Source organism: Rhodotorula paludigena (genome assembly GCF_050403205.1).
Source record: "Rhodotorula paludigena JCM10292 DNA, Rt_paludigena_JCM10292v1_ctg77, whole genome shotgun sequence".
NCBI lineage: Eukaryota > Fungi > Basidiomycota > Microbotryomycetes > Sporidiobolales > Sporidiobolaceae > Rhodotorula > Rhodotorula paludigena.
The window spans coordinates 1-16,255 of NW_027481381.1; the positions used below are offsets into that span (position 1 = coordinate 1).

The 16,255-nt window shown below is 63.7% G+C and overlaps 6 protein-coding genes across 6 annotated transcripts; 2 read left to right on the plus strand and 4 right to left on the minus strand.

Moving 5' to 3' along the window:
- Positions 1–112: 112 nt before the first annotated feature.
- JCM10292_001847 (2-(3-amino-3-carboxypropyl)histidine synthase subunit 1/2) lies at positions 113–1,500 on the minus strand (the record flags this gene model as incomplete). Its single annotated transcript, XM_076652458.1, has 2 exons — positions 113–416; positions 476–1,500. The coding sequence occupies 2 exons, from the start codon at positions 1,498–1,500 to the stop codon at positions 113–115; spliced, it is 1,329 nt and encodes a 442-aa protein (XP_076501967.1).
- Positions 1,501–1,652: 152 nt separating this feature from the next.
- On the plus strand, positions 1,653–3,427 carry JCM10292_001848 (uncharacterized protein; the record flags this gene model as incomplete). The annotated part of the gene is made up of 3 exons (XM_076652459.1): positions 1,653–1,789; positions 1,854–3,036; positions 3,110–3,427. The coding sequence occupies 3 exons, from the start codon at positions 1,653–1,655 to the stop codon at positions 3,425–3,427; spliced, it is 1,638 nt and encodes a 545-aa protein (XP_076501968.1).
- A 96-nt stretch (positions 3,428–3,523) lies between these two features.
- RIM13 (Rim13p) lies at positions 3,524–9,202 on the minus strand (the record flags this gene model as incomplete). Its single annotated transcript, XM_076652460.1, has 29 exons — positions 3,524–3,621; positions 3,686–3,849; positions 3,907–4,138; positions 4,197–4,276; positions 4,337–4,539; positions 4,593–4,745; positions 4,801–4,830; positions 4,884–5,071; positions 5,127–5,176; positions 5,231–5,336; positions 5,392–5,511; positions 5,564–5,656; positions 5,718–5,773; positions 5,832–5,870; positions 5,928–5,948; positions 6,008–6,045; positions 6,101–6,198; positions 6,297–6,417; positions 6,474–6,669; positions 6,725–6,818; positions 6,875–7,106; positions 7,168–7,301; positions 7,451–7,546; positions 7,605–8,094; positions 8,154–8,234; positions 8,305–8,603; positions 8,693–8,718; positions 8,779–9,018; positions 9,096–9,202. The coding sequence occupies 29 exons, from the start codon at positions 9,200–9,202 to the stop codon at positions 3,524–3,526; spliced, it is 3,885 nt and encodes a 1,294-aa protein (XP_076501969.1).
- A 411-nt stretch (positions 9,203–9,613) lies between these two features.
- Positions 9,614–11,739, plus strand: JCM10292_001850 (uncharacterized protein; the record flags this gene model as incomplete). Its single annotated transcript, XM_076652461.1, has 11 exons — positions 9,614–9,658; positions 9,727–9,779; positions 9,843–9,965; positions 10,022–10,248; positions 10,315–10,403; positions 10,471–10,557; positions 10,613–10,797; positions 10,855–11,126; positions 11,187–11,313; positions 11,380–11,458; positions 11,524–11,739. 11 exons carry the CDS (start codon positions 9,614–9,616, stop codon positions 11,737–11,739), a joined length of 1,503 nt encoding a protein of 500 aa, XP_076501970.1.
- A 742-nt stretch (positions 11,740–12,481) lies between these two features.
- On the minus strand, positions 12,482–14,048 carry JCM10292_001851 (uncharacterized protein; the record flags this gene model as incomplete). The annotated part of the gene is made up of 5 exons (XM_076652462.1): positions 12,482–13,118; positions 13,177–13,298; positions 13,479–13,517; positions 13,596–13,916; positions 14,007–14,048. The coding sequence occupies 5 exons, from the start codon at positions 14,046–14,048 to the stop codon at positions 12,482–12,484; spliced, it is 1,161 nt and encodes a 386-aa protein (XP_076501971.1).
- Positions 14,049–14,792: 744 nt separating this feature from the next.
- JCM10292_001852 (Mpv17/PMP22 family protein) lies at positions 14,793–16,173 on the minus strand (the record flags this gene model as incomplete). Its single annotated transcript, XM_076652463.1, has 9 exons — positions 14,793–14,930; positions 15,059–15,097; positions 15,179–15,192; positions 15,255–15,321; positions 15,387–15,472; positions 15,539–15,682; positions 15,748–15,881; positions 15,962–16,025; positions 16,119–16,173. The coding sequence occupies 9 exons, from the start codon at positions 16,171–16,173 to the stop codon at positions 14,793–14,795; spliced, it is 741 nt and encodes a 246-aa protein (XP_076501972.1).
- Positions 16,174–16,255: the final 82 nt, after the last annotated feature.

Below are 16,255 nucleotides of genomic sequence, written 5' to 3' on the forward strand. Positions count from 1 at the left end.
CCCCCCCCCCCCCCGCCCCCCGCCCCCGCCCCCCCCCCCCCCCCCCCCCCCCCCCCCCCCCCCCCCCCCCCCCCCCCCCCCCCCCCCCCCCCCCCCCCCCCAATCATTCGTCTCAGATGCGAGGTGCGCGACTAAGAAGACGGAAACGCACCTTGAGCACTCGCAGGTTCCCCTGTCGCCCGAGCGTCCCCAGCACGACAGCCCACGCCTCCTTCTCGCCCTCGTCCTCCCTCCGCGCATTCTCAATCAGGCTCTCGCGCGCCTGCGCGACCGCCTGGCCGCGCACCTGGCGCATCTCCTCGTGGTCGTACAGCTCGCGCGTGAGGCGCTTCGTGTACGGGTCGTAGCGGAACGCGGGCACGAGCGGGTTGGCAATCATGATGGATTCGAGGTGGAAGCGGCCGTCGCCGACGTAGCTGCGGGTGCAAAGGGATGAGAACGAGATCCGAAGTACGAGCTCGGAGAAGGAACGCACAGTAACGCATCGACATCTGGTGCCAGCTTCGGCGCAGTACAACCGAGGATCTCGCCCGGACTGAGCGGCTTGACCTGCGGCACGACAATCTCGAACTTTCCGCTCCTCCGCTCAACAGCACCGGCACCGTCTGCCGCTGCAGCCTCGCCCTCGGACGGCGCCGCCTCGATCGCGAGACGCCGCGCCTGGACGGCCTCTTCTGCCTCGAGGTCGGCCTTGAGCCCCTGCACGGCCGCGACAAACTGGATCGTGCCGACGACGGCAAGCTTGGTCGGCTTTGCCACGTGCTCGACACCGTCGGATGCCGCTGCCGATGTGGCGGCGTCGCCTGCGCAGCCGCAGCTTGGCGAAGCGCCGGCGCAGGACGCCGACGACGCGGCGAGCGACGGCGGCTCGATCGAGATCTCGAGCTCCGGACCCTTGCCCTTCGCGAGGGCGCCGTTCGACTCGGTGAGCGACGCGCGCGAGGGGATGCAGTGCGGGAAATTGAGGCGGACGGTCGCGGCAAGGTGCGGGCGGTCGACGGCGATCTCGACAAAGACGTAGAGCGTCTTGATGGTCGTCGTGTCGACGGGGACGAGGCACGAGTGACCATAATGCACCATCATGTCGCACCCGAGGGCACGCGCGGTAAAGTCGTCGATGCAGCACGCGCCGTACGTGACGTCGCCCATGATGACGCACTCTGCGCCCGAGAAGCGCTCGATGATGTCGACGAGGGCGCAGCCGTACATGGCGAGGCCCTCTGGCATCTGGAGGGCGACGCGGGCTGCGCCATTCTTGCGGATCTGGGCGATGGTCTTTTGGATCTCAAAGTTGTAGTTTGCGGGGAGGAGGTGCTTGATGGCGGCCTCGAGGAGCGGGTCGACGTCCTGCTGGCTCTGAAGGGCGCTCGCTGCGACGACGGGCGTAGCGGTCGACGTCGAGGCGCGAGGAGCGGAAGAAGGCGAGCGGCCGACAAAGCGCTTGCGGGTGGGCTTGGGCCCCGCAGCCGGCTCTACCTGGGTCTGCGAGTCGCCCTGCATCTCGCTCTGCAGTCTCGAGAGCTCTGCGTGGCGTGCGGGAGGAGAGAGAGCCGCGTCGAGCTCGCCGGCGGTTTCGCGTTTCGCGCAAACCGGCTGCTCCGATCGCGGCACCGTGTGGCCCTGGCTAGCGGGAAACGCACTCGTGCGGTACAATGGCGCCGCAGACGGGCACCGTGCGCACCGCAGACGCCCACACGAGCGTCCGCGCCCGCTCTCGCCATGACCCCGCCGACCCACAGCGCAAGACCGTGTACCGCCCCGTCCTCGACAACCCGCTCACCGTGCAGTGGTGCGTCTGCTCCCCGTCCTACCCCGACCCGCCCGCGCTGACGATGACTTGCTCCCTCTTTAAGGCCTCCCCTCCCCGCTTCCGTGCGGAAGGCCATCCTCGACGAGCTCCTCGCTCTCCTGAGTGCCGCGACGACGAGCACGGGCAAGGGCATCGCAGACTGGCGCCTAGACGAGCACGCACGGCGCAGGGGAAACCAGAGAGGGGCGGGCAAGGGCAAAGGGAAGGGCAAGACTCGCGACCATGCGGGCGCAGCGGGTCCTGCAGGCGATGCAGAGGGTACACGGGACGGCAAGGGCCTGGAGGAGGCGGACACGACCGCAACGGTGACCGGCGATGCGACCTTCGTTTCCTCCAACTCGCGCCCATCCACTTCGAAGTCCGCCTCCCACGCACCCGCCGAGCCCGCGCCGGCGCTGTTGTCGCACCTCGTCGTCGGCATCAACGAGGTGACGCGCGCGCTCGAGTCGCGCATCCGCTGGGGCCGCTGGGAGCTCAGCGACGCCCGTGCCGCACCCTCGTCCTCCGCCTCGACGACACCTGCGCCTGTCGGGGATGCTCGCAAAGGCCGGCACCGGCGCCGCAAGCCTTCTTCTGGCGCGGGAGGCGGCGCGGGAAGCGCTGCCGCCGTGATTCCCGCGTCGTCGCCTCGCGTGTGGCAGGCCCTCCCGCTCGCAGACCACCCGGCCTACGCTTTCACGCGCGAGCGCGCACCTGTTCCGCGTGCCGAAGCGGTCCCGCCGTATGTCGTCTCGGGAGAAGAAGAGGAGCCGGTCCGGCTACTCGTCAACTCGGACGCTCGGCGGATCAAGCCTGCCTCTGCTTCCTCTTCGTCTTCTTCCGCCGGCCCCGCACGTCCCACCGCCCTTCTCGCGACTCAGCCTACTTTCCAACCCTTCGATCCTTCTGTCGCAGCCTCGAGCATCTCACCTACCGCTCCGCCGCCGACAGTCCCGCTCGTCGACCTCGTCCTCGTCTGCAAGCCAGACATCAACCCGCCCTCGCTCGTCGCGCACCTTCCCACAATGGTCGCCGCCGCAAACGGGGTGCAGACCGCGCTCGACTCGGTTCTCCGCGGCGCAGACGCACAGCAGCGAGGCGAGGAGGAGATGCAGGTCGAGCAGGGCGCGAGCGGGACGAAGCGGCCCGAGATGCGCCCCGTCAGGCTCGTCCCGCTCGATGTGGGCGCAGAGCGCCGACTCGCCGACGCGCTCGGACTGCGGCGCGTTGCCGCTGTCGGTCTCTCGGTGCGCTTCCTCCTCCTTCCTGCCCTCGCGGCTCTCCTCGCCTCCAAGCTGACTCCCACGACCCCGCCCGCAGTCCCTCCATCCCGCCGTCGCGCCCCTCCTGCAGCTCTTGCAGACCTCGCTTCCGGACCCCCTCTCGGCGCCGTGGCTCGTCCCGCACGTCCTGCACCCTCCCTCGTCCACCGCGCCCGCAGCAGCGAGTCGCTTCGCCCCGACGGCGATCAAGCACCTGAAGACGAGCGCGCCGCTGAACCCGCGCGCGGCGGTGGTGGCCAAGAAGGAGGAGCGGAAGCGCAAGAAGGAGGAGCAGCGAGAGAAGAGGAAGAGGCGGAGGGTCGAGCGGGATGGGGAGGATGGCGCAGATGACGAGGTGTATGTTGCCGAGGACTGAGTGCAACGGTACGCTAGCTGCTCGATCCAATTCTTTGCGCGTTGGGAGGCGATACAACAGCCGAGTTGACATGTCTACGAGAAGCGGCTGCAGCTGCTAGGCAGGTGCAAACGTGACGGGAGCATCTGCATACAACAAAACGGAGAACGCAACATGCACGCCCGCATCGTAGGTTGAGGGGATGAGAACGTAGCCTGTGCAGGGAGACCGCGAGTGAGCACGCCGGAGTGTGCGAGTTAGCGAGAGGGCCAGACGCACCGTTTCCAAGCGGCTCGAGGCGGGTCAGCGGAAGAGTGATGCCGCAGACCGGGTCGGCGTAGGGACCGGACGAGGCGACGAGTTTGTCGGGTTCACCGGACGGCGTGGTCGAAAAGACAGCGATGGCAATCGGGCGGGGCTCGGCAGGCGTCTGCAGGCGGATTCTGCGGTAAACCATGATCAGCGACGCTTCAGGCAAGTCCAAGACAGGGAGAGCCTACTTGATGCTCGTTGGCTTAGTCAGCTGCAGGCCAAACCGCGGATTCCGCAATAGTTTCTCTCTGCCGCCATCGAGCCCTTCCTCCCACGCTCCCTTCGCCTGGCGGGTGTACAGCCCGGCACCCTCCGCAGGTATCGGCGTGACCTCGAGGGAAATGCTCGACGCGAGCGAGAGCGAAAAGTCGGCGAGATGCTGCGGCTGGAACGAAGAGACGACGAGAGTGTACGAGCCAGCTGCTCGGTCGAGCGATGTCAGCAGCCGGCAGATGTTTGAGAAAGCATGGCGTCGTACGCGGTACGTCACGCAAGGAGAAGGCGTCGCGGCCGTAGTTGTAGGTTGAAGCGCCGCCAAGGACGTCGCGGCTCTCGAACCTGTACACACTGCCGGTGAGCATACAGGATGATCATCAACAATCAGTAGTAGTGCTTTACCCGTCCACTCGCTGCCCCGCCCGAAGCAAGAGTTTCAGGTTGATGGGCGAGTCCTTGGCCGTCTCGCCGACGATTTCAAGCTCCGCCTTCGCGCTTGACGAGCCCGGTGGCGCCGAGAGCTTGACGCAGAACTGCGGGTTCGAGAAGAAGCTCGCGCACGAGTGATTGCCTCCTGCGGTCGTACTGGTCCACGCGCTTTGCAGCTGCAAGCAGCATATCAGCGGAAGTTGCGCCGAAGCGAGGACTTGAAACTTGCCTGCGCCGAGTGAGCTAAAGGCGGCAGGACCTCGATAATCTTGACCGGTGCGTTGCTGAAGGCGCTGAGCGAACAGGCGAAGGAAGGAGATGGTCCCTCGTGCGAGACGGTCAGGCTGTACATCGACACGCCAGCTTCCGGCTTGAAGCGATACTGCAAGTCGTGCCTGTAAGAGACAGCAGGCTGATATCCAACCTGTGAAGCGCACCAATTGGAACAGGCTGTCGTTCATCGACGACTGCGTGCGCAGCATCAGTCATGGGTTCCTTGCGACGACGGCAATCAACGGACCTCATCGTCGAGTTTAACGCTCGTACTGACCGAGTCAATCGCGACGGCTCGTTCAACGGTCAATCTGGTGTAATGGTCCTTCTCGAGTGGTGTAGTGCTGTGTCGGGCGAGCAGTAGCCACACTCCCAAGCGGGACTCGACGGCGGACGGCTCGACCTGGAGGCGGAGGCGCAGAGTGTGCCGGTGCTCTATGACAGCCCGAGGGCGTCAGCATGGATACTCAGGGCCGCAGCTGCGACATACTCAACGAGACTGCACTGTCCGCCGCTCGGGTGAGCGGAGCAGGAGCGGACCTGTACGATGACCTGTCAGCCACCGGTGCGTCACGGGGTTACATGCAGACACACAAATGGACTGTTTCAGTGTGACTGAGATCGGCGGGATCCCAATTGACGTGTAGCGAGGCGAAGTGTGCGGGCAGGGCATCCCAGTCGACCACCAGAGTGTGCGAGCCTGGACGAGGGATTTTCAGGAGCGACAAGCGGGTGCAAGAGCGATCAATACGCACCCGACACGCTGTCCAGCGCTTGTCGAAGGCCTGCCGTCCATTCGTCGCTAGTGCCCCTGGGCATTTCTCGCCACGGGTTGACGAGAACGACTTCTCGCCGCCCGTCCTGCTCACGCATATCTGCAGCGCACAGCTTCAGCACAAACTGACATAAGAACACGATGGAGCTCACCAATGACGGCATAGTTGTGTGACGGAACCAAACCGACTCGCGAAAGCTGCTCATCGGTCGTCTTGCCCGTGCCGACGGTGAGTACGCAGCCTCCTGTGCGAGCAGTCGGATGAGCTCCATACACGGCAAGGCGACTGAGAGGGATCTAGCGTACCAAATCGGAAGCCGTCGTAGAGGCGAGTCCACGTCGCCTCACTGCGGAAGGTCGACCTGCACAGCGCGAATGGATTCAACATCGGACACATTGCAAGGGCTCGGAGCAAAATACCTTAGAGGTACGATCTCTGGGATCCAGCCCGAGATGATGCTGCGTGCGGAGCATGATCAGTCGGGTCTTCGAGTCGCAAGGTCAAGCGTCACGGACTAGAGATCGTGCGCGGAATTTCTGCAGACAATCGTGTATCAGCTAAGAGTTTACTGGAGTACCGCGAAGCGCGAACGCACGATCCGGAAAAGTCGTAGCCGCCCATCAACGTAAGGTACTGACGAAATCGAGGATGAGTGGAGGCGTAAAAGCATGTCGCGAGCGAAACGCACGGCCTTCTCCAACAAGGCGGGCCAGAGCTGAGGACCCGAGCGAGGTGCCGCATGCATGCGTTGACCGTCACTTGAAACGGGTAGCGCATCGTCCATTTCTGCGGCGAGGCGTGAGTATTGAAAATGCGCTTCGAGCCGATTAGCATCGTACCGATCTGCGGGGAGAAGCATCAGCACCCTGACTTGGCAACACAACTGGTAGGGAGGCCCACCTTCCTCCACGTCCCGTTGATGAGGAAACGCGCGGCATAACGTCCTGACGGGCTCGTCTGCGGCAGTCCGGCCGAGTCTTGCGGGAACAAGCTTGAGAGGCCAAGCTGCACACCTCGCTGTCAAACTTCGCCGATTCATGACAGATCAGGGGCCGACCGACCTTGGAGGCGAAGCGAGCATGATGCTCAGCGGCAACGATGAGGGCCGCAACGACCGAGCAGTCGCTGACGTTGTCCTGCGCAATGTCTGCGCCTTGCAGACCCGCAGCATACAGCGGGGTGGTCGCATCTGGCCGGAGCCAGATACAGCCGGAAGCTTGCTGTGCAGGCGAGAGGGGCGGTTGAGGCGGTGCAGGACTGCAGATGTGGCGGCTCAGCGTGATCTACAGCAGGCAGATGGATTGAATCGCACCCTTGTAGAGCAGAAGAGCTACTGCTGGAGGTCCAGCGAGGGTACCGCCTGCTATAGACCGTGGAACCTCTCTCGAGTACGGCATCTTGCTCCTCTAGTGGGGGAAGAAGGTCAACACAACCTCGTCTACTGATGTCGTAGGGAGCGTACCCAGTGACAAGGGATCTCGCTGGACGGGTCCGACGTCCTTGCGTCGCGCTGCCTTGATGCGCTCTGCCCGTTCGACCAGTTTGGCGGAGACGGCCCTCAGCCTCTGCTTCGTCTCGGCATCCGTCGTGTGACGGATCAGGAAGACGTAGGTCTGCGCAGCCGACAGATACGCAGAGAAGGCGGCATCGTACGAGCCGGCGAGCTCGAGCTTCGTCGCCTTTGTGCCCGTCGCCTGCCGACAACGACGATCAGGTGGGGCAGCAAAGAGAAACGGCAGGAGAGGGGTCGCGGACCTGAGCTTCCTGGTACTTGTCGGCCCACTGGGCCTGCGTCACTTTGTCGGCCAGCGTGGCGTGTCTTGCGTGCAGAGCGAAGAGTTGAGCGGCACGAGCAACTGATGAGGCGAACGTCCGGCTCACACCTCTTCCTACAGTCTGAGAGCAATATAGCGCCATGACTATGTCTATACTTTGCATCTGAACAGGATTCGAGACCTCTCAGGCATGCAGGGAATGGTGTGGTCTGCACATTCGCGCAGAACGTCGCCCGTCTGCGCTTCTGAACATTACTCTACACCCAAGAATTCTGCGGCACCGATCGCCATAATCTCGATGGCCTTCTGCAAATCCTCCAGCGTGAGGTGCTCGTCATGGTTGTGCACCTGCTTGATGTCTGCACCGAGAGAACAGTGTGAGCAAGGTATGCTGGGAACGCAGAGGAAAGCGCGCACTGCCAGGGCCGTAAACGATTGTTTGAGGGATGCCACCGCGCACAAAGAACCGCTGGTCGTCGGAACCGGGCGAGCAGACGACGCCTGCCTTCTCGCCAATAACCGTCTCAACTGCGCTCTTCCACGCGCGGCACACCTCCTGCTCCTCGTCGACCCACACAGGCTCAGTCGAGTAGTTCTCCTCGTACTCGAAGCGGCAGACGTCGGGCCCGCCAAGCTCCTTCTGCAGCGCCTCGAGGCACCCATGGATTTGTGCGCGGGCCTCGTCGAGCGTTTCGCCGGGGACGAGGCGGCGGTCGATTCGCACAGTCGCGAGATCGGGCACATTGTTGGTGTTCTTGCCGGAGTTGAAGACGGAAAAGGTGAGCGAGGCGTTGCGCGCCTCGGCAGGGATGACGCGCTCTTCTCGCTTGCCGGCGAGGAGCGGAGCGATGCTTTCCTGTGCCCGGACAACAAAGGTCGCTGCATGTACGAGCGCGTTGATGCCGCGCTGTTCAATACGAGCGATTTGAGCAAGTTGAACGCTCCGAGACGCCACAATCAACGCACCTGAGGAGTGGCGCCGTGCGACGCGACACCATGGAAGCGGATAGTGGCCCAAAGCGCACCGCGATGACCGAGACAGACATTCTGCCAGGCAGAAATAAGCGGAAGTGAGCGTTCGGGTCGCGCACATTTGTGGAACGGCAACGTCGCGCACCTCGACATTCAGTGGCTCCGTGATGACGACGGCGTCGACGGTCTTGGGCGACACAATGCCCTGCTCGACGAGCCAGCCTGCACCAGCGTTACGCACACCGGTAGACTCCTCGTCAACGACGCCCGAGTGCTCGACGGTCCCGCACAGTCTGAGGCCGGCCCGCTTGACAGCTTCGATAGCCCAGATGCCTGCCGCAATGCCGCCCTTCATGTCGGACACGCCGCGCGCGACCATCGCCTTCTTTCCGTTAATCTCCACGATGCGCCCTTCGAGGGGCGGCGACTGCCAAGTATCGGGATCTGCAGTTTGAGGAGAAGGTGAGTAGGGTCAGTCTCACGGCGCCAGAGAATTCAGCTTGTGCAGTCCGTCGGAGAAGACGAGAGCTCACTGCCGATGGGGACAATGTCGAAGTGACTGCCCGAAACGAAGCAAGTCAGGCATTGACGGGGTTGTGGGATGAAACGCAGAGCGCACCCGTCGAAATGCAGCGTCTTTTCCCGTGTGACACCTTCGACAGCGACCATCTGCGGGGAGCTTGCCGTGCTCTTGAGCCGCCCGATGACGTTCACGCGCGGGTTCTGCTCCTCGTCATGCGGCGCGAGTGCGGCGAGGTCGTCCTTCGCAACGGAAAGCAGCTGGATCGAGTAGCCGAGCTTTTTCAGTTCGTCTCCGATGTAGGCTGCGCATTCCGGATAGTTGATGCCGGGTGGGTTCCTGTACGCGCGCGCAAGCGTGAGCATCGCGAGCAAGCGTGAGCATCGCTGGAAGTGGGGCGAGGTGGGGAGGCTCACGTCGTGTCAATTGCGCAGAGGCCCCTGAGAAAGTCGCAGCACGGGTCGAGCACGTCCACAGCAGCCTGCTTGATGGCTGCAAGCTGTTCGGCGGTGAGAGGCGCCATCTTGGTCGGAGACGGACACGACGGAAGACGGCGCCGGCGACTTGGCCTCGTCGCCGCGAGCCTCTTGCGAGCCGCCCGAGCCGCCGTTGGCCCGACTGACCCTATCGACTCGCCCGAGGCGAAGGGCAATCGCCCGCACGGCGTCGCTCGGGCTGCAGGCGGGCTCCCACTTTTCATCGCTCCGTCCGGCCTCCGGCGCGTATCGCGCGCTCACAGACGTCTCGGCCGGGTTGCTTTTGGCTCTAGCTTGCTTCTTACCGCGCCGTCCGCAGGTCCGCACGCAATCGCCGCTTACCGCCCGCTATCTCGGTGCCCGCCCGTCTCTCCCCTCTCTTGCTCCTGCTCCATAACCCTATCTCCACTCCCGCTACCTGCTCGCGCTGCCGCTTGGACCGTCAATCGGCGGCAAATATGGCTTCACGCTCTGTCGGCGCACGCATTCGCCAGGTTGTCTGGGTGAGCTTGCTCATCGTACGATCCTTGCCCCTCGGCTTTCGCCGGCACTGACACGAGGTCGACTGCAGGGAGCGCCTCCAGATAGCAAGGCTGAGCGCAAGCTGCTCTTCAAGATGGACTGGTACCGAGCCCTCTCGCGCTCGACGAGCTCGTCCCATCTTCTGACCCGCTCTGCCGGAACCAGGTTCATTCTATCCTTCATCTGCCTCATGTACTGGAGCAACTACCTCGACCGCGCAAACCTGGCAAACGCATATGTGTCCGGCATGAAGGAGGCGCTCAACATGGTCGGAAACGACCTGAACAAGTGCGCTTTCGCTGCATTCTGTCCTTGAGTTTGCCCTGACGTCTCTGGCCTGGCAGGGTCAACACGTGTTTCACGGTCGGATACACCATCGGCATGCTTCCGCAGAACATTCTCCTCCAGTTCGTCCCGGCACGCATCCTATTTCCCCTCAACACGGTGATTTGGGGAGGATGCACCATGGTCACTGCGGCCGCCAAGAATACCGCGCACCTCTGCGTCATTCGTCTTTTCCAAGGCATCGCCGAGTCGTCCACGTTCGTCGGGGCTCACTACATCATGGGCAGTAAGCCCGGGCCGCACTCTATCGTCTCCCTCCCCAGTATTGACGATGCAACCTGCTCGATCGCAGGCTGGTACAAGGAGGCGGAAATCGGCAAGCGTGCTGCCATCTTCTCGGCTGCTGCGCAGATCGCGACCCTGTTCTCGGGCGTGCTCCAGGTCCGTGACTCGCCTTTCCTAGCCGGTCTTCAGCTGTCGACTCACTCTCATTGTTCCGCTCATACAGTCGGCAGTCCACACGTCGATGGACGGGCTGCATGGCCTGGCGGGCTTCCAGTGGCTGTTCATCGTGTGCGGCGTCATCACTATTCCGGTGAGCCGCTCGCTTGCTTCTTCACGCACCTCGCTCTGAGCCGCTTGCCTCGCAGATCGGATTCTACGGCTACGCATTCTTTCCCGACACGCCGCAGAGGAACCGCTCGTTCGTGTTCACCGCCGAGGAGAAGGCGCTTGCCATCTCGCGGCTACCGGAGAAGCCGAAGACGCAGTTCAACCGCACCATTTTCAAGCGCGTTCTCGGGCACTGGCGTTGGTGGCTGATGTCGATCATGTGGTGCGCTGCCTGCCCACGGCCCGCTTGCCAGTCGTGGCTGACGAGGCGAACGTGCAGGATCATCAACGGCGAGCTGGAGTCGATTGGTTCGAACTCGCTTATGGCGCTCTGGATGAAGAACCGCGTCGCCGCTGGCGTCGCATCCTGGACAACTTCCAACTTCAACCTGTACCCGAATGGAGCCGTCGCCGTCGCTGTTGTGGCGCTCCTTGTCACCGCAGTGTGGACCGACTACACGCAAAAGCGCTTCCACGTGAATCTCGTCATTGCCGTCACCATGGTCATCTCCGCGACGTTGATCCTGTGCCAGGACAGCATCAGCCGTGGAGGTGTGTCAGGCCCGCCTGCAGTCATTCGCGCGCACTTCACTCACGCACACCTCGTCGCAGGCGTCTTCCTCGCATTCTACATTTCGGGCATCTCGTATGCGGGTCAAGCATCGTGCTTCTCATGGGCCAACGACATCACGCAGCACGACAACGAGGAGCGGGCGATTGTCCTGGCTTCGATGAACATGTGCGTCCTGATCAATTCTCGCCCGTCCCGTGAAAACGGCATCCCTGACACTTGACGAATCGACAGGTGGTCCAACGCGTTCAACTCGTGGTGGAGCATCGTATTCTTCCCCGCCGACCACGCACCAAAGTGGGAGCGCGGTATGGTGCGCCCTCCGCTCCTTCCCTCACTTCCGTCCCAGCTCCTGACCCCTTGCATTCGTCCCCGCAGATCTCGATCATCGTCCTCTGCCCCATCTTTGTCGGCGTCACCCTCGCTGCACGGTACCTCCAGCTGCGAGACCAGCGCCGCGGGCTCGTGCCGGGCAAGGAGGCGGCGGCCGCACTCGGCAGCGGCAGCGAGGAGGAGGCCGGGCGACCCGCCAGCCTCAGCCGATCCGTCAGCGAGAAGGCTGCTGGCGAGGGCGAGGTGCTCGAGGCGAAGTAGCCATGAGTGGTCGGTCCTGTGTGTTTTGTCTGGCCTGTTTGTTCCCGGCCGTTGTGTCTTTGTCCGGTTCGGAACCCGTTTGTTCATGTCGTAGATGTCCTATGCTTCGTACCTCCTGCCTAGAATCTGCAGCCTAGACCGGATCCCAGCTTGCACGCTTGTGAGCGAGAGCTTCCATAGAGACGGCCGACCAAAGCGCGACGGACTCATCCTCTGTCGACCCAGCTGCAAGATGTGCTGGATCCGCTTCCGGACTCTACACCACAGCGGTTCGGATGGATATGTGCGAGACTTCTGTTTGCATGCAGGAGAGACGGCGGGGTACGGCTAAGAGCGAAGAGCAAGAGAAATCGGCAGCGAGACGCGAGGGTAGTCGGATACAGCGTCTTGGTGACGGTGACTGGGCGATGCGACGAGAGCGAAGGGAAGGGGAGGGAAGAGGCGAGCGAGAAGGTGGCAAAAAGAGGAAGAGGCAGGAAGGAAAACAGCAAGCGCTAAAGTGGGGGGTACTGATGAAAAGGGGAAGACAGCAAAACGTTGTGGACAAGTACTCGAGGTCAGAAGACGGTGAGAGAGAGAGGAGGCAGTGGAGATGCATGCGCGCGACGGAAGAGGTGAAGGACGGTGAAAGACGGATGAGAGAAGACGACGGCGACGTGGGGCGACCCGGGGTATGCCCGTAGGAGAGATCATGTAGAATCATACTTGCTCTGTGTACGTGGACGAGCCCCCAAGACCGCGCCTATCGGCGCTGCTGCTCGCCAGGGACGACGAACCCGCGAACGGCGTGCGCGGGCTCGCTCGCGAGCAAGCTCGTAGGCGCAGAAGCGCCCGCAATCCCGAGCGCATTGGTCCCAGCCGCAAGCTGCGACTGCGCGACGGCAGCGAGAGTCGCGGCGGTGGTAGGCGGGCCCTTGAGCGCCGAGCTCGTGCGCGGGATCGAGCCGAAGCCCGAGTCGTTCGAGCGCATAATGCCGGGACGCGAGTGCGACGGAGACGACGAGTAGACCGAGCTGGCGTTGCTGCTACCGTTGAGGAGCGGCGAGTTGCCCGAGGCGGCGGCGAGGCGGGCATTGGGCGCCGCGAGCGGCGAAGCGGGCGGGAGTTCGCCCGAGCCGCCGAGGTCGAGGTCAAACATGCCGTCCTCCATCATCTGCGCGTCCTCGTCGTCGTTCGAGCCGGCGCGCGGAGGAGGCGAGCTGCCGTCGTCGTCTTCGTCGTCCTCGTCGTCCTCGTCCAGCTCGGAGCGGTCGAAGTCGCCCGCGTCTGACAGGAGCGACGAGGGAGCGAAGCGCGGCGAGCCAAACGAGCCGAGAGACTGCATGGCGAACTCGGCAGAGCCGAGCAAGCCGGACGTGGGAGGGGAGACGGCGGCGGGCCTGCGTCCGAGGAACGGTCAATTGCTCGTCTCGTCCTGTGCAGCGTGTCTCGACGCACCAGAAAGACTTCTCATCGGGCAGAGAGGTGCCGGCGGAAGCAGCGGCGAGAATGGCAGCACCCTCGAGCAGCTGCACCTGCTGGTGCTTGCTCAGGAGGAGCTTGCTCGCCTCCTTCCAGTGCTGCAACGCGGACACAGGAGTCAGACGGTTGCCTACACGGCGGGCAGATCCCTTCGACTCGAATGGGAAGGTGCATGTACCTCGGTGTGCTCCTGGAGAACGCGAAGCGGCGAAAAAGAAGTCAGGACACGGTGGAACGCGTTGGGGAGGCGAGATGTCCCGATGAAATTGTAGACGCACCCAGCGGTGCTTTGTCAGGCAGGTCGAGTGGCGGTAGACCTGCACGAGAAGACACGCACGGGTGAGCAGGGCGTTATCGGATTGCGCGGGGCCTCACGCGAGAGAGCATGCACGCACCTTTGAGCACTTTTCGCACTCGTACGTCTGGCCCTTCTCCTTGCGCGACTTGCGCGGGAGCTGGCCGTCGGCAGCGTGGTGGAGGGCGTGGTGGTGCGCGTGCTCGTCGAGGTCGGTGACGGGGACCGACTGGGAGAGGAGGCCGGGCGGGCGGAGCTGGTGCGAGGTCGAGAGGCGACGCGTCTTGTTGATGGTCGAGGGGCGCTTGTGCTTTCCGACGCTGCTCGAGAGGCTTGCGCCGAGCTGGAGGTGGGCCTGGCCGGGCGAGTAGGGCGACGTCCAGGCGATGGGCAGCGGTGCCGTTGCCGACAAGGGCGAGGCCTGCGCGAGGGGGCAACGGCGTCGGCATCGCCCGTCAGCGCGTCTGCGGGCGCGAAGCGCGTGCAGAAAGTGGTCCACGGGTGCACTGACCTGGATGGCCGAGTTGCGCCTCGTCCCGTACGGCGCAGACATGCTCACGAGCGAGCAGTGGGGGACAGCGAAGGTGTGCGATACGCGGGCGGGCGACACGCGCTGGGGCGGGGGATGGAGGTGCGCGGGTGGTGCTAGCGGGCTGTGCGGTGCGTGTGCGTGTGCGCAGGAAACTTTCTGGTGGAAAGCGAGAGCGCGCAGGACGCGAGAGCCGCGAGGGTGCGGATCCGCCTCTCGTTCGGATCGAGCCAGCGAGACAGTCAGCACCGCCTCGACCTCGTCCCCGCCCGCAGCAGCCGGGCACGTGCAGTCCGCCTGCAGCAGCTCAGTTGCACACCAACCTTTGCACTGCTTCCCCTCTCGCCGGCCGTCTCTCCTCTCGCTTGCTCCCTTTCTCTCCCGGCCTCCCGAGGGTCCCCTTCCGAAAATGTTTATTTCTCCAAGCATGGTGGGGGCCCTGCGACGTCGATCCAGTCGATATGGCACCTGCCCCGCAGGAACCGTACATTGCGTCCACGAGCAGCACTGGCACTCAAGACTCGGCGAGGCGCTCTCTCTTTGCCCGACCGCAAGAGGGCACATCAGAGAAAAACGGTACAGATCACTACATTCGCCAGAAGAAGGAGCGCAGAGAACCCCGACCACGACTGTCCCCTCGGACGCTAGCCGCGAAAATGCGGTCGATCCCCGAAGTACCTAGGTAGACTCGCGCACCGCATCAAGACCACATCGCCCCGTGCGAGTCCCTACAAATCCGCACTCGTACGCGCGCACGCACGCTCGCGCTCACTGCTGCTGCTTCTCGTCCGTGGCGGCGCCGGCGTTGCGCGCGGCGAGCTCGTCCTGCGCCTTCTTCTCGAGCGCCTCGGCCGCGTCCTTGGCTGCCTGCGACTTTGCGCGCGCGGCGAGAGCACGCTTCTTGACCTGCGGGGGGGCGCGTCAAACAGAGGAAAGGACGGTCGGATGGAAGGAAAGGCGGAGAAAGCGGAGGAAAGGGCGGAAGCACTGTCAGTCGCAAGAATACCCAGACAGATGTTACGCAAAGCGCGCACCTGGATGTTGATGACGCAGCCGACAGACTGGCCGACAACCTGAAGGAGAAGGCGAGTAGAAAGTGTCAGCGACCCGCTTGCAGCGCCTGTCAAGGTCAATTATCGCCGTCCGGCACTCACGGTGAAGAACGGCACTGCACAAAAGACACGCGTTAGTCGGCTAGATCAATGCAGCAAGAAAGACGCTTAAATGCACCCCAGGTCTCGGGCGGCATGAACTTCTGCGCGATGGCCATCGTGATGGTCGAGACAACCCACGACAGCTGCGAGCAGACAACCCGTCGTCAGCCGTGGCCGTCGGTAGCAACAGACAAGCTTGAAGACGCACCTTCATGACGCGCCAGATGCTCATCTTCCAGGCGTTGATAATGGCCTGCGGCGTGGTCGCGCCGTTGATAATGGCCATCGCCGCAACTGCGCGCAGCCGTCGACTCAGTCTTTTTCCTCCCCACAAAGTAACGAACGAAGAGGGAGCCGCACTGTAGACGCTCTGCTGGACGGGCGAGATGAAGAGGTTGGAGCAGACGATCTGGAGGAGCTTTGCCCGCGCCGACGTCTTGCCCGCAAAGACGCGCTGGAGGATGGCGAGAAGCGAGTGGCCGAGCGGCGCAGAGACGAAGAAACCTGTCGTCGCGCGCACGCGAAGCGCGTCAGGCAGGAGCCGCGGGTGGTGCGGAAAGGGGACGCACCGTAGAGGCCCAGCTTGAGCGCCTTATGGTTCTGCTTGAGCACATCAAGCGGCAAGAAACCCGTGCGCTCCTTTGCGGACAGAGGCGGGGGAGGCGAGCCCGCAACGTGACCGGCGATGATCTCGGAGAGGACGCTGCGTTAGACAAGGACCCGCGGAAGGTCAGCCGGGAGCGCCGATAAGCCGGCGGCAAGTCTGAGGGCGAAGAGACGGACGAGAGCGAGCCCGAGGTGAGTGACTTTGTGAGCATGGGACGCGTCGCGAGCGACTGGAGGTACGCTGCTCGCCCGGGAGCCGCACGCGGAGGCCACCGCCGAGACGAAGAGGTGAGTTGGCTGTACCGGCAGAGACGGACGGGCGAGACGGCCGCACCTGCAAGGAGCGGGTTGAGCTCCTTCTTGGGAGTGACGACTGCGACGCTGGCCATGGCTGGAGCGGGGGCGTGTGCGAGAGATGGACGCGAGCGAGGGCAGAGGTGGGGAGACGAAGCGAGTCGGCGCGGCAAGAGC